The 16,651-nt window shown below is 41.0% G+C and overlaps 1 protein-coding gene across 1 annotated transcript in view; it reads right to left on the reverse strand.

Moving 5' to 3' along the window:
• Ptchd4 (patched domain containing 4) overlaps positions 1-12,790 on the reverse strand; it is a 177,980-nt gene extending 165,190 nt beyond the window's left edge. The window contains exon 1 of the mRNA XM_006994449.4: positions 12,162-12,790. Within this exon, the coding sequence (XP_006994511.1) occupies positions 12,162-12,761 (600 nt within the window). The 5' untranslated portion in view covers positions 12,762-12,790. The remainder of the gene's footprint in view (positions 1-12,161) is intronic.
• Between the last annotated feature and the right edge of the window lie 3,861 nt (positions 12,791-16,651).

Here is a 16,651-nt window from a genome sequence, read left to right on the forward strand (position 1 = left end):
ACTAATGCGTCTGATCCTCTCATTTTATCTGCTAAAGAGCTGGGCAAACTCAGTCATTTTTAGGTCTAAGTTTCCCAATCCGATTGTCCACTGGAATCACTTAAGTGTATGAAAATACCAGCGCTCAGCTCCTTACTCCCTAGATTCTGACTTAATGGATCTGAGGAGAAGCCAGGTGGGTATCAGGGAACTAGAAAGATTCTGACCTATTTCTCTGGAGAATCATTGAGTTTCACCAACTGAAAGGTAGTGAAAACTAGTTCTCAGTTTGACAAGCCACAAGGTACTCTTAGAAGCTTAATCTTGGTTGTGGTTCTTAAAAATGTATAGTATTTCAAGCTGGCTTATAAATAACTTAGGTCCTCCTAATGTCTATTCAAGGTCTCTCCTGGGATACTGCTACCCAGGAGTCTGTTGACCTATATTTATATTTCACGTGCACAAATAGTTATACTTACAGAAGTAGCATTCTAAGTCATATAAAAAAGTTCTCTACCTAAAGCTCCTATTAATGAGCCAGAAAATTTTGCTTTCTTCCTTATGCTTATTAAAGATTAAAAAAAATCCTAGAAGTGTTCTAGAGTGAGTAGTAGCACTACCAACTGAACTTCTGTGAAATTGATAAAAATGATATTATGAACATGTTTACAAAACTATGGAAATAAAAAAGGATCAAACAGGTATCCACCCTATGATAATAACTATATATTTTATTGTTAGAACTGGATTTTTAAAAATTGGCTTGGTGAGTGGGGATGGTAAATGACTTTTCATTTGATTCCTGTGATGTTGTCATTACAAGTTTATATTAATAAAAATGTTAAAGCTGTTGAAGAAACTACTAGGTGCTGGAAATTAGACATAGCATGAATATTAATAAAGAATTAATTGTTTTACACAAAAAGAGGAAGGACAGTTGTGTAGCTTGATCTGTTTAAAAGGTACCTGGCAGTAGGATCAGTATCTATCCCTGGTGCATGAGCTGGCTTTTTGAAGCTCAGTGCCTATGGTGGAACACCTTGTGCAGCCTTAATGCAGTGGGGAGGGTCTTGGACTTGCCTCAACTGAATGTACTAGGCCTTGCTGACTCCCCATGGGAGGCCTTACCTTTTTGAAGGAAGGTAGAAGGGGTGGGTTGGGGAAAAGGCTGGGGGAGGGAGGGAGGGAGGAGGGAAGTGGGGGGAATCTGTGGTTGGTATGTAGAATGAATAAAAGATTTCTTAATAAAGAAAAAAGAGGAAGGATAAAGAATTTAAGTAATGCATTCAAACTCAAAAAATGGAATCGAACACAAATTTTGTTCAATTCTTATTTTAAAAACTAGTCTGGGAGTTTTGGTATGGTGGTGCATACCTGTGATTACTGTATGCACATGGAGGCAGGAGGGTCAGAAGTTCAAGGTCATCCTCCATTCCTTTATGACTTCAAGGCTAGGCTGGACTATAAGACCCCAACTCAAATAAACAAGCAATCAAAAAATTAGGAGACAGATTCAGTCCTTAATTATTAATTGTTATTATACTATTTATGGTTAGTTGTTACTATTTTAATCTCCAAAGACAAAGAATTTACCTTTATAAAGCAGTGGTTACTGTAGGGCACACTGTCAGATTGCTAAAGAATTCCAACCGCTTTAATGCCATCAATAAAGCATCAGTGTCCTGAGCACAAGGAAAGTTAGGAAGCAAATAGCACTTAACATTGCAGCTATTAATTACTAAAATATTCTACCAGGGGGTGAGTAAGGTAACATTGCCTTACAAGACAAACAAACTTAAGTTTTAAGTATAAAACATCGTTTAGGAAAAGATACTCTGACAAGACATTTTTTTTTTTAAATGAATGTGTCTAGTTTCACAGTCACTTCCACTTCCACAGCCATTTCTAATGAAGAAGTCCACTTCCTTAGAAATAATCCCTAAGATAAAAACAAAAATAACTGAAAAGAATGAATTGAAATCAAGTGTCAAGTTGCTAATATCGGTTTTATGTGCTATTCCCTGAGAGAGGGTGTACTATCTATGAAAGGGGGTCACTAAACTAGTTCAGACCCCGAGCTTCTCTCAGGCCCCCAGGGAGCTCTAGCGAGGTGTCTGTCCTCAGGGGCACCTCCTCTGTCCTAGTGCCCCTGTTCTTGTGGCCTGTGATACAGTCTATACCTCATCTACCCATGTCTCCACGCTGTGAAGATCCTTCTATACATCTAACTGTACGGGAAGGTGAGTCATGGGAAAGGAGAAGTGACAAGCTGGGCTTTTGCCATGTGGAATGGGTACCATGAAAGAAGCTAGCTGCACATGGGAGGTTAGGATCGTGTGGGAAAAGAAGGATAAAGACTGTCAGGCAACCCCAAGCAGCACTAATGAGAATCTTCCTTTAAAAACATGTTTACTTCTTTTTATGAAATATTTCTTATATGTGTAAGACTGTCTTTGAATATTATGGAGAAGCTATAAATAGGAGCAAGATATGGCTTCTAACCTTAAGACATTTATAGTCCTGAGGAAAGGAAGACACATTTTAAATGATATATGTACTTATTACTGTTGTTGCAAAGATGTTCAGAGCATGTATCATCTTTGCTTTTAGTAAAAGGTTTCATCCATAGAATGGGTACCCAGCTCTTCTAGAAATGTAAGGTGGTAGTTAGTATTTCCACCCTACAAATTGCATGTATACACACCCATCATATGTTTTCCACTAATCAACCTTCCTTTAAAATTATTTTCATTTAGCCGGGCGGTGGTGGCGCACGCCTTTAATCCCAGCACTCAGGAGGCAGAGCCAGGCGGATCTCTGTGAGTTCGAGGCCAGCCTGGGCTACCAAGTGAGCTCCAGGAAAGGCGCAAAGCTACGCAGAGAAACCCTGTCTCAAAAAACCAAAAAAAAAAAAAAATTATTTTCATTTTATCATAGTTAAAATATACAATAAAAGGTATTTAGGCTAAGTGGAATCTTCACTCAGTAGTCTATCAGAATTAGTAGAACAATAAATGTAATGGTGTTCTGAGGCCAGAATATGTAAGTGAGGTCATATTATGAGTGACTTAAATTTCACTTGCTCACGTCCCCACCTGAATAAGACTCTGGTCTTTTCAGAAATTTATGTGTCCATTTCTGGAAATGTTTAGAATAACTTTTGTTTTCAGCTAGACTTTCCTTGCCTTCCTTTCTAGTTCCCTGGATAGTTGGTGATCACCAAGCATTAGAATTGGGGCTGGGAAAATTTCAGTTCCCTGACTTAGACTCAGCTCTTCCATCAGAGACAATGGGAAGCTCCAGACTGTTCTGCTCCCTTGCAGTGCAAGAGATAAAACAAAGCAGGGCCTGTTCCTGTTTTCATAGCAAGGCCTTCAAACCTTTCCTGGGGAAGAAAGAATTGGTCCTGGCAGCCCGGTGCCAAATCTTCAAACGTGTTTCTATGAATTCAGACGATGTAGTACTTACCACGTATGCCTACTATCTTTTTGAATAAAATTTAATCAGTTGTCTGATATTTTTATTTGTTAAATTTGGCAACTCTCTCTAGTGTTAGATACATGTAATTCTCTCTACAGCCTCTCCTGAACTGAGGCCACATAGACAGATGGCAAAGTATCTTTCTTTTTCTGCCACTCCTTCCTTTCTCAAATCTAAAATTACGTTCCTTGTTCTTTGTGTATTTTGTAGTCATTCATGAAGATCATTTTCAGTGTGTTTCAGAAGGTATCTCTCTTCCAAGCTAACCCATAGCTGCAGGATGTTAGCTTGACCTGAATGAGCTTTTACCTATTTTATTATAACCTTCCCTGAGGCCTTACCTTAGCAACTTCCATTTTGTTGGCTAGATCCTTCCAGGCAAATTAATTTATATAAAGAGGTCTCTTTACCCTATAAGCTCACTAGGCACATACAGACTCACTTTAGACCCATAATGCAAATTAGACAGAGATGAGAATTCCCTAAAGCACATAAGAGTGCTTTATGTATCTAAATATCTTAGCAACGTTCCATAAGGAAAATAAAATGGTTTGGAGGCTTAGCATTTCAGAGACATGCAATTTTGACACTGTGAAAGATAGTCCAAGCCAAAGACATACACCTCGATATTCTGGATCCACAAACCTTGATCTTAAGAAATTATCAATATGTCCCTAACACCTTCATGGCTTTTATTCTATAATTTCCACCCATGATGGCTTTTGTTCAGTGTTTCCAAAGTACCCCGATCTCCTAATCAAATGTTTGTCTCTACAAGCATCTAAGTCACCCTTCTCATATAAATGCCTTCTCACTCTTCACAGTTCAGCTCACAGCCATTTCTTCAGAAAGTAGTTTTTAACACCACAAGACTTGATACCTACTCTTACAATGTCATGTATTTTTCGCCCATGGTAATCTGTAATTATGAATTATATGTGTAATTTTTGTCTTTCTCAGGCAGCTAGCGCCACATCTGATTTACTTCCAGCTGAACTCACAGTGGGCAATACAGTGCCTGACACTGAGCAGACACAATATTTACCTGAGTGAATGTGTTTTCCAATGCCTTTGAATTTTATCCACACGATGTACTATGTATCTCACCACATCAGTATGGTCAATACTGACAGCTAGAATTGAGCAATCTTAGCTGCTAAGTCATTAAAAGACCCTGCCACTCAAAGAGTGGTATAAACTTTGATGCTAAATTCTAAACACTCAGTGAGACCAGCATCTGCTGCAAACACCCAAATCGACATCAAGGGCTTTCTGAAACTGTGAGAATGCTTGAAACACATCTTTGGCTTTCCAGGACCCAAAGCCTAGAGTCTTTCCTTAGGATCTATGGGAGGTAAATCCAGGATCCCTGGGCCAGTATCAAAATCCATGATGCTCATTTCCTTATATGAAATGACTCTCTATATTTACAGAACATATATGCATCTTGCTGCGTATCATGTTATTCTTCCTTTGTACTTATATGCTTTAAATAATCTCTAGAATACTTATAATAGCTGCAAGTGCCAACTGCAGTGCCATATAAAATAGTTAATGAATGTTGCTTAGGGAATAATGAAAATAAAAAACCTATATAGGTATGTGGTAGAGTTACAATCTAACGTTTTCCATCAGTGGTTGGTGAACTCTCCAGCTTCTGAGCTCAGAGCCCTCACTCTGTCTGCTGTTTTTGTGACAACAGGGGCTAGTTAGATGATCATAGGTGGGTCCTCTCACTTTGCAGGGTAGCTCCTGAGAGGGAACACCGGCTGTTCCATTCCAAATCCTTTACATAAACACAGACTTTTTTTTTTAGTGCAGCTCATTAGGTACCTTTCAGAGGCCTGGATTGCTCAGCATGACAAAGAATGAGTCTTGATTTCAGTGAGGAACTCTGAAAACTCACAGATTACCATACCACGTTAAAAGGCACACTGCAGTCCCTTGTGATTTTAGTTTCACCTCCCTCAGACAGTCTCGCTCCCATGTGTGCTTCCTGTGTGTCACGTTCTCTGATGCTGTTAATGTACCTGGAGAGAAGAGCTCAGCATGGAGACGGCTATTCAGTACCTGCAAAAGAGCTTGAGAAATGCTACTTTCTAAAAGAGCTGGATCTAATTTTACTATTTCAGGGTTTGCTGAATGACTGTAATCAGCTTTAAGTGTCACCAAGTGACTGACCCAACTCTACAGGATGAAGGCGAGGGCTTTTCAATGTAGAATGGTTACCCGATAATCTGCCACACACTTCCTTGATATTTCCCTACACTAACCTATTTTTCTGTTAACATTTCTGATTTGAAGCAAATACATGATAGTCTAAATTCAAGTCATTGATTAAAAATATTGAGGCCCACCTTAGGTCTAACACAGGGACATCTCAAACTCTGAAGTGTGTATAGAGAAGAAATTGAAGTGTAATTCATGATTTTTTTGGGGGGGATAATCTAGAAGTTTGCAATTTTCAGGTGTCATCTTCAAAAATTTTTATGTTGAGCACAACCCATGAATGTCTGATCATAACTGAAATAAGTCTGAATATATGCTGATCAGTTCTAAAACTGAATTAAAAGCAATGTGGCCCAATCATGTTGCAATAGCCAGTGGGTGAAAAATTCCAAATGTTACCCAAATGTATTGTAAAGAGTTGCTGTACTAAAAATTTTGAAGTTGAAACGATGAGAGAAAACTCATTACAGTGAATTATGCCTTAAAGTAACAGAAGAGGCAAAGGCTTGTCTTTTAAGGGGTGCCGGAAGGCGTTAGGCCCGTCATGCATGTCTATCACATCACTGACTTCCATCCCACTTCTGTTCCTAGCCACTGGTGTCCTGAATCCTCAAGGAACTCCTCAGACCAGCTAAGAGTAATGAAATGAGAAGAAGAGTGTAGGAAATTAACTCTCCCTCCCTTCCCTTTTTATCTATTCATTCATTTTTTTTATTAAGAGCTTCCTTGAAAATATTGTATTAAGCAAGGTGACCCAGACTCAGAAAGACAAGAATTGCAACCTCTTTCACACATAGATTTTTAAAGAAGATGTGAGTATGTTATATACTATAAAACTAGATAGGCGACTGCGGGGGAAGGGGAGGGGTACAGAAGGGGTAGCAATAGACACATGTGACAGAATGGGGAGAAATCTACTGGAGGTGTAAGAACACAAGAGGGCAAATGGGGCACAGGGGAGCAAAGGCAAAAAAAATCAACATAAACAAACTTTTCTACAAGTTCAATAATGAAATCTAATACTTTGCATGCTAATTAAAATGTTTGTAAAAAAGCACAGTGTATTAAAAACAGCAATGTGCATAAGTACATGCAAACATAATAATTTAATTTGATTTAAAGTAAGTCTTTGCTGCAGCCAGTGAGCAGGAGGTAGGCCCCAAAACTGAGAATGTTTGACCACAATCTGTGTACTCACAGATTAAGGAATCAATAAATTCCTGGTATGGTTGCTAGGATTCATATACAATAATTTAGTTAGGAACCCATGATCAGTGTTTTTCAATAGCATCATTCAAATCTACCGCAAATCCACTATGATAACACATACTATGTGTAGGAATGCTGTCTAACACTCATAAGAGAACTTTGCTGGGTGACAAGAATTCCTGCGATTTCTTGCCTTGGCTCTGTCAAATGTCCCACAATAAAAAAAACCTGACACCTAAATTGATGGTGAGTTCAATCAGTCACTAACCTGTCTTCAAAGAATTAGCACTGGAACCAAGGTCTCCTGAACATTTCTCCATTTAAACTGCATTGGATTAGTTCTTGCTATCTCATCAATTCTCCCCCTTCCCCACCTCTTGGTGCTAGAGCAAGCCAGAAAATCACAAGCTTCCTTGACATATAAGCCCCTGGCTCAAAACTTTGGGTCACCTTCAGCTTTCTCGCCTTTAGCTGATCCAAGAGGCAAACTCCTGTTGGTTCTTAGCTGAGGGGGCATGATATCAAAGGTGAAGTCATGCGCCAATGAGTAGTTTGCTCAATTTGTAGCATCTGCCATATTAGGTAGAGAGCAGGAGTTTGCCCTGACTGGAGTGCCATCCTGCCATCTTTTTAGGAGCCAGTCACTCCCAGGAAGCAAGGGGGTAATGTGGAAATGGTTCTCTCTCTCTCTCTCTCTCTCTCTCTCTCTCTCTCTCTCTCTCTCTCTCTCTCTCTCTCTTTCTCTCTCTCTCTCTGAGAAAGGCTACTATAAAATTGTTACAGAGAACATTTCAGAAAATGGTAAGACAAAAAGTGTGTTGTAATTAGGCTTTGGAGCTACACAGATCTGGGCTTAAGTCTGCTGAGCCTGAATATATGCACTAACTTGAGGATCACAAGGAAATAATTGAAGCTCTCTGTTTTTTTTCCTATAAAATGGGAAGGCAATTTATAAATTTATATAAACTAAATGACACACAACATCTGGAAACCTTTAGGATACAAAGAAAATATTTAATATGGTAGCAACTTCTCTCCCTTTATTGAAAGGCAGAGTCAAAAAGGTAAGTTTAAATCACAATATCTGAAAATTTATATATGTGTATGTATGTATATGTATACATATATATATATATATATATATATATATATATATATATATATATTAGACTGAATTAGGAGTAGAATTAAAAACTGCTGACCATAGCTTTTCAATTTGGCTCTAGTTCCCCTTCCACTGAGATCAGAACTATATAATTAACTGCAACACCTTCTAAAAATGGATAATGTACTTAAGAATGTACTTAAGAAGCACTGTCTTCTATTGATGGTCAGAAATGTGTATCTTTGCTCCTCCTGTTTATAAAGGTGCTATACTGATGTACATACTGATTGTAAAATGTGTCCAGATATATGGAAGTTGGTGTAATTTAACGGGAGAGATAGGCTTCAGAGAAATCGGATCTGAGCTACTCCTTTCTAGTAGTAGCGAAGTTGCTGAGATCCAGGACCCCTTTATCTGTACTACATTTGCTTTAACTGTACAGAATTGGGGCTACATGAGAACTGCCACTTCCACGGGGAGAAAGGTGAGATTACAATGACTTGTCTAAGAAGCAGGGGCACATGAGCTGTAACCACCCAAGCTGCCTGCATGATAATGAAAACATTTATTACAGTCTAGCACAGCTCATAAATACAGAATTGTTTAACAATTTGCAGGAATTTTACTTAAAAACTCAGTCTGGCCCCATAGTATTACTGTAACTCATGTGTCTATTTAACAGTTGTATGTGTACGTAGCCACATTGTACTACTTTACCTAACGCATATATTTAACTGTAGTGTATGCACGTATATACGTATGTATTAAGAGTCTTTCAATTATGAGCTTAAAAAACACTTTAGAAACATCTGTAAAACATAAATAATATCTTTAAAATGGAAGCATGTCACAAAGGCTGATAATAATTTTGTGACACTGAATGAACTAAACTAGTCAATAAGTATTCACTGTAAATATTGTCTTTAGAGATATAGTCAAGGCTGGGGAAGAGAAAAGGAGTGCACAAAGGAAGTGAGGCATGGCCCATGGGCTCAGTTGAGGCTACCTCACAGAGATCAGTTCCAAGTAAAGATTACAGAATTCATATTATACATGTGTTTCTGATCTTACAGCTTTTTCTCTGTTTTCAAAGCCTGTATCAATCTGACTGCCTCTGTGGTTCTGTAGGCCAAGTGCTGCTTTTTCACATTGGGTATATTTAATCTCCCAGGTGGATTTTTCCATTTTGGCCAATTTATGTGACCCCCGCTTGTCTGAATCACATTTTCAGGATTATTATGTTCACCAGATCTAACTCTTTCTGAGTTCAAGACAGGCAGGCTGTTTTAGTACTTTGATCATCACAACTCAGGTTTTTGATGACTTCTCCCTGTCAATCAGTGCTTACCTATCATCATTCCATGTCCAGCCCTCACCTACTGCCCCTTTGAAGCCAAGTGATTGACAGTTCCTTTTCACACTGTCCAGCTGCTGCTATTTATCTTGCCAGTTCCCCAAACTTGTGATTCCTTCCTACTGCTGGATTTTCCCAGCACAGAAGTTTTTAATACTGGACAGAGGTGGGAATATTGGTAAGATAGAGCTGAACAAAATAAATTAAAAAACTAAAATGTATGTGTAAAATTTCCCCTCTAAATCACTAAAAACAGTAGTGATCAAACTTTTGAGTACCAACATCATGGAGATACACCTCGAGACACATGGCCACACAAAAATTCAAATCATTTGAAAACTACACACAATCAATACAAGCCATCTCATTTTACTCTTGGCCACAGAGTTCTGCTCCTGAGGTCCCCTGGAGTCTCTGTGGCAGAATTCTAGGTTTTTGTGGTACTTACAGAATTGTGTTTTATACTGCATGAGCGCCTGTGAGATTATGTCTAGTCTTGAGAAGGTTTGTTGTTCTCGAAATACCTCAAAAGGCTCATTTACCCCAAGACGGCTTAAAGACACCCTCCCCATTGAAGCCATAAACACAGACTCAAACCAGCACACTTGAGAAAAGATGAATGATAGAATAAAGCTAAATAAGAACATTAGCCCACATGTGATAGTCCTGTCCCTTCTGTGGGTAACAGACTAATTCTATTACTCAATAAACTTGCAGTGAGTTACACCTTTTCTTTATGATTACTCATAGAGTTCTGCCTATACATCCACCAACTATCCAATCAGTCAGTCAGAAAGTGTATACAGAAGATGTACCATAGGCCAGCATGGTGTTGGCTCAAGAGTGCACACAACTGCAGAGCCTGTGATGGCAAGTTACTCTTGTCTTGGTGAATGAAAATGCTGACATCTACTGCCTTGAAACTCACTGGAAGTAACACCAGTTATCTTGCCATAATTCAATCTCATGTGCCTAGAAGACCAGGCAGAAAATCACACAGGCACAACTAATAACTACTGGATGAATAAAAAGAATACCACGTAGATTGGTATTGTAAATGTCAAGATGATATTGCCACACCAACAAAATGTATACAGCTGCTGATTGGATGATGTCCTTCCACTTGGAGAGTACTGCTGAATAAAGGTGATTGAGACCCAACTAATTATACATATTAATGACCTGCAAACTTGACTCAATAGGGAAAACACACTGAAGTGTGACTATGATACAGCTCAAATCTTTCTTTACATGGTTGACACCAAAGAGAACTGGGTTACGACTTTAGGTGAGAAAGACCACCTCTCCACCACATCCTTTCCTTAGCAAGCAATGATGGTGATGGCGAAGGAGCGGGGAAATGAAAAGCATGCTGCCCAACCACAGATCTCCATCATGCTTCCTCAGTAGCACAAAGCAGGCAAGCCCTTCACCTCGTTCGTGTAAGCTAATGACTCATCTTTCTGCTTTCCTTAAGCCTTAGAGGGGCTGCTCAGTTTGGTAAAGCTGAGACCCGGGCAGCCTCTGGATCCCTGCAAACAAAGTACCATGCTCAAAGGAGGCAAGGCAAAGCTATCATTAGTTTTCTAACCATACTAAATTGTTGCTTAACTCAGGAAATATGCATTTTCTCTTAAAATTCCTGAGGAAGTCTTTTGCATTTTCTATACTGGTGACTGTTAAATAGATAACTGGGCATTGCGATATTCTGTACTGGTCTTCCCAGTTCCATGATCTCCATAGAAGAGCACACACACACAGACCCACATACATCATTTTCTTCTTGGGGAACACCTGTCTTGGGAGTTCTTGGAGGCGTAGCTTCCGAGCACGAATAGGGTCAAGCACACAAATGGTGCAGTGAGTCTTTTGGAAGTCACATTTGTCCCTGAGACTTCAGTCACCTGCAGACTGCATGCCTCATTGGCTGCAGCACCTCAGTCCTGACAGTGGAGAATGAGTTCAGGAATCTCACTGAGCGTCAAAATTTGACCTGAGAGTCCAAACAGTATACCAACTTAATGTTGAAATGCCTTGTATTTTCTGCTGATTGTGAACTTTTTTCTTTACTTTTGTTATTTGGCAGCTGTAATCAATCTTCTTTGGGTCTGGGATACTTTATGGGATAGGAAGGGCATACTAAGGAAACTAATGCATCAGTTAAGTAGACATACCTGTTCTGATTCATAGAAAATTCCTACTTCTTTTGCTATGCAAGCTTACACACACACACATCACACACACACACACACACACACACACACACACACACACACACAATTCCTGGAATCCCTGCCACATTCATAACACACAGACATAACCACAAGGCAGCAAAATTCCATGACCACACCTGTAAAAAATTCAAGCCAGGCAGAAGATGCGAAAAGGTGGATATGATATCAGGTGAATGTGTAATCAGTAATAAGAAATACATTGAGCCCCATTATGAAAAGAAATCCCCCAATTGTTCAGGACACCCCCTCCCCCATCCACTGATTTATTAACCCTGAACAAAGATGTAACTGCAGGGTCTCAGAAACTTTTTTTTTTCTTTTTCTTTTCTTTTTTCTTTCTTTTTTTTTTTTTTGGTATTTGTTTTGGCTTTGAATTTCTTAACTAGTTGTACCATTCATTGCACATTTTCTTTGCTCAGTTGCCCATCATTTCCCCTCCACCCCTCCAGAAATGAAAGAAGCCGTAGCCTCTGAGCCTTAAGGATGAGACCTCTGCATTTTCTTTGCTTGTTTAGGGCAAGAAATGAAGTGCCGCCTCTTTAAGTGGCAGAAGCATGCAGGAGGAGCATACCTTTAATTTAGTGTTGGGATACCTTACTTGCACCCTGGCTGTTGTCTTATTGGAGACGGCAGCCTGCCTGAGATCCTCTAGCACTGAAATAATATCATCCAGCACGCATTTCTTATCCTGATTTCTCAATACACATAGATGGGAAAAAGTATAATTATAGCCCTTGTGGTTCACCTTCATTTCCAGCACGGCTCGGTGGGTCTGCAGGATCCCCTCAGCCTGGAGCAAAATATTGTCCCCGGGTGAGGAGAGGAGGATCACCCTGCCATACCTCCCAGGGGTGTGTAAGTCCGAATAGAGCTGGCTTTTGGACTGGTCCAGGGGGAAAAGGCTGCTGGCTAGGCTGCGCTCGATCTTGGCCAGGCTGTGGCTGGGAGCAACCAGGCGCTCCAGGTCGCCCTCGGTCTGGAAGCGATTGAGCGCGCTGAGGCCGAAGGTGATGGTCAGGACTGCCGGCACGGTGAGGAAAAAGACCGGGTGCCGGCTCACGCACAAGCCCAGCCTGTGGCAGAATGACTGGAGCCCTCTGCGAAGCACCTGCCGCAGCATCCTCCACCAGATCCAGCTCGCAGGCGCTCCCGGCCGTCTTAAAAAGCACATGTGACATGTGTAAGCGCTGGGGCTACCCCTCTCTCCCACATCCCATTCCCCCCACCCCCGGGGATCAGCTCCCCCCTTCCCACCTCCGCCACCGCCTCCTCCCCGCCCCCTCCCCGCGCACACCCCGCAACCACCGCTCCGCCCGGTCTTCCCCCGGCCCCACCTCCATGCGCTCTTACTACTCTTTCAAACACTGCAGCAAGTTGCAGCAAGGCCCGCAAGTCTCAAGTCTCGGGAGCGCGCGTGGGCCCCCCCCCCCGGACGGCGGGCACTGCGGGGGGTGGCAGGGCCCACCCGGTGTCCCCGGCCTCCCCGTGCCCTGGCCAGCGCGCGCGCGCTGCCTCTCACCGCATGAGCCGCGTCCCCTAGCTCTAGCCCTTCTTCATGTCGCTGCTGCAGTCCCCCGGCCTCCCTCGCTGGAGGTGGCGGTTCTGTGCGGAGCGTCCCACAGATGTGGATTTCCTCTCTGTCCCGATGGGGTTCGGTGTCTCACTGGGACCATGTGCCTCGCGGTGTTGTAAGAAGCAGACATGTGCCCCGTGGCGCGGAGGGAGGGCGGGAGTAGAAGAGGGGGGTGGTGGTGGTGGCAGCGAAGCTTTTCTCTTTTTAAGATGCTGACAGTTATTTTTAGAGTTTTGTTTTCCTTCTCTTCCCGGCTGGAGTGAATGGAAGAGGAAAGGGTGATGGAGCTGCTGGCCCGCGGGAGCAGGGACCATCAGAGCCTAGGAGGGAGGGGCTCCACGCCTTCTCCAGAGGGCAGATTTCAAGCTCCTCTTAGAGCCCCGTGCCCTCGAATTGTCTTTTGGCCAAAGAAAAGGGAGCAGAGAGGATGATGCTGCATTTTCAACATTCCACAAAGCAAATGCTTTCCTTGCAACACTTTCCAGGCTGCCTTGCCACAAGCTCTTCTAAGCTGAGGCCTGCCAGAGACCCCATCTATGCCAGGGCTTGGGGCTCCCTGGATCTCTTCATCATCGCTCTGGAGGTTGGAGAGGAGGCATTTACCAATAGAAATGTGGTGTGTGTGTGTGTGTGTGTGTGTGTGTGTGTGTGTGTGTGTGTGTGTGTGTGTGTGTGTGTGTGTCACAGGCAGTGTGTCTTCTCCCTAAGTATTATACTCACGTTCTGTAAGCCTGAGGGTTCAGGACCTAAAGTTTTTAGTACTTATTGGCTTCTGCTCCCCCACCCCCACCCTGCTTTCCTTATCACAGTCGTTTCAGGACCTTTAGTTTAGGATACTTTTCTTCTGTCAACCCAATTTCAGAAGTAAAACTTTCAGAGACGCAGCTGGCAGTTTTGTCTGAAGAAAGAGAGCTAGGTGGACAGGGGGCAATATACTGCAGATCTTGAAGAAAACACTAAGTCTCCATCATAGAGAAAGAAAACTCCCACGATGCTGCCCTCAGTGCTCCTAAGTGTGAAGGCCAGGGGCTCTCACCAGCAGACCAGATCAGTTTCAACGTGTTTCAAAGCTGCTAGGGTATTCATAAGTTCCTGTTTGGGGGAGGGAGGGGAATAAAACAAACAAATATACAAACAAGATGAAGAAATTCTGAAAACAAGTTGTGTAATTTGATTGTGAACTGATTTTTCCAATTCGGAACGACTTCCATAGAGAAGACAGGGTCTCAAGGGATGCTTTTTGCTCACTTTCTTGGTAACAACCAGGGACCCATTTTCCATTAGATGCTTACAGGGGTGCACATCTCAGGACACAGACAAGCTAATGGGCCCATCTTCTAAATAGATACTTTATATATTTATTTTTCTTCATTAGAAGTGATCCCTCAGCTAAGGCAGCAAATAAAACAGCCAATTCTAAGAGAAAAGATAATATTTAAGAACCAGAATTTATAGGACTGGGCAAATGAGATTGTAGAAAAATTCCAGCCTTATAAAAATGGAAACGATCCTGGTGACTGTGTTGGGAAATAGCTTCTGTAATATTCTTGATGTTTCACTAGGCAGTCTAAGCTACAAACTTCTTCACATCTAAGGCCTTTCCACTTTTCTTGGAAGGTCATTCTACTGTTAGACTGCCACTCCTTGTGTTCAGCTGAACCCAATGTCTTTGCAATACTCCTCTCTCTCTCACTCAAAGGGAAGCCTTTTTCCCCCCCACTATCAGATTTTTATACCATTTATAATGTGTTCCATCAGTGCCACATGATCCAAAACTTTTGGTTATGCAGCAAAAAATGAAAAGTACTTATATCAGGGTTGGAGAGATGGCACAGCAAGTAAGAGTATATATTATTGGAGAGGATCTGGGTTCAGCTCCCAGCACTTACCTGGTGGCACCATCAGTAACTCCAGCTCCAGGGAAGCCGTTGCCTTCTTCTGAGCTCCACAGGCACCAGGCATGCATGCGGTACACATGCACACATTCAGGAAAAACACTCATATGCACAGACACTAAGTGAATCTTAAGTATTAGAATATCTACAACCATTTTCTTCAGTCTCTTTATTATATTAAATGTACTTGGTCAGATTTTTTACATGCATTTTTCTAAGAAACTGTCTTAAAATAACAACAGTAAAATTTGGGAATGGACTCTGTTCAATAAATTGCATATTCTGTTTTGTAAACAAGGACCCTGGACAGTAGGGGGATTAGGGGACTTCAAGGCTACCCCCAGAGTTAATGCTGAGGCTGGAACTGATATCTGGGTATTTTCTTTCTCAGTGAGTCCTGTTTCCATTGTTATCAACAGTAGACATCCACCTCACTTCTCACAATACACAAGTCTGCCACAATTATTCTGACCTAGCTTTTTCTTTGCACTTTCTTCATTACCTCCCCTAATAGATCCATCATAATTTGGGGGAAAGATTATAATATATAATTGACTCAAAGCGAAATATAATGGCTTGCTAAAATGAATGACTGTTATAAATAGACATTGTGTAGAATTATAATACATGGAAATACATTCATTCACTGTTAAGTGAAAATTATATGCAGTATGAAGTCACCTGGAAAGATAAAGGCATATATTCACAAATGAAAGATAAAGGTGGCATTAAAATGTTTCTATTTATAATTTGATGATGAGATTGATGGTGATAAAATAAAAATGGCTTAATTTTAGACATTTTTAGATTGTAGGAAATTTTAGAAAGTACTGAAGATTAGAAAATCTTAGGAAGATGACTTCAAACTATCATCCAATTTCTTCCATTGTTAATATATTAGTATAGTATATTTAATATAGTTATTTCTTCAGTTTCTAACTCATGTCCTTTTTCTGTCCCAGCATCCCATCTACAAACCCACATAATATTTAGTGGCCATGTTTCCTTTGGTGTCCTTTAGTTGGGTCAGTGTCTCAGACAGTCCTTGCTTTTGATTAATCTACTCAAAACTTTTGAGGTTCATGGGGTCCTTTTATAATTTTTCCCTAATGGGAACTATGGGATATTTCTCTCAGAATTAGATGCGATTTGATGAAGGAAGAGCATAGAGAGAAAGTGCTGCTTTTGTATCCCATCAAGGATGTGTTCTATAAATGTGACTCTTAATGTGAACCCAACTGCTTGCCTGGATTCATGCTTATCAGCTTCCTTCATTGTGAAATGAACCATATTCCATACTATATTTTTGAGGGGAAAATTGCTATGTGCAGCTACTCTAGAGGTGTGAAGAGCTAGCCTTTCCTCCTTCCTCCTTGAAGCTGGGACTGTGAGTCATTTGAAATTTGTCTATGCAGGATACTGGTCTATTTTACTGATACTGTTATTCTATTTAGCTTTTATTTACCTTCATATAAACCTATATATATTTCTTTGCACTTTGCTTTATAATTGTAGACTGTTTGATTATTGAAATTATTTTTAATTTAGCCCTTGACCATACTTTTGGTTAACCACTTGGCTCCTGTGTCTCTT

This window comes from Peromyscus maniculatus, chromosome 21, assembly GCF_049852395.1.
Source record: "Peromyscus maniculatus bairdii isolate BWxNUB_F1_BW_parent chromosome 21, HU_Pman_BW_mat_3.1, whole genome shotgun sequence".
NCBI classification, from domain to species: domain Eukaryota; kingdom Metazoa; phylum Chordata; class Mammalia; order Rodentia; family Cricetidae; genus Peromyscus; species Peromyscus maniculatus.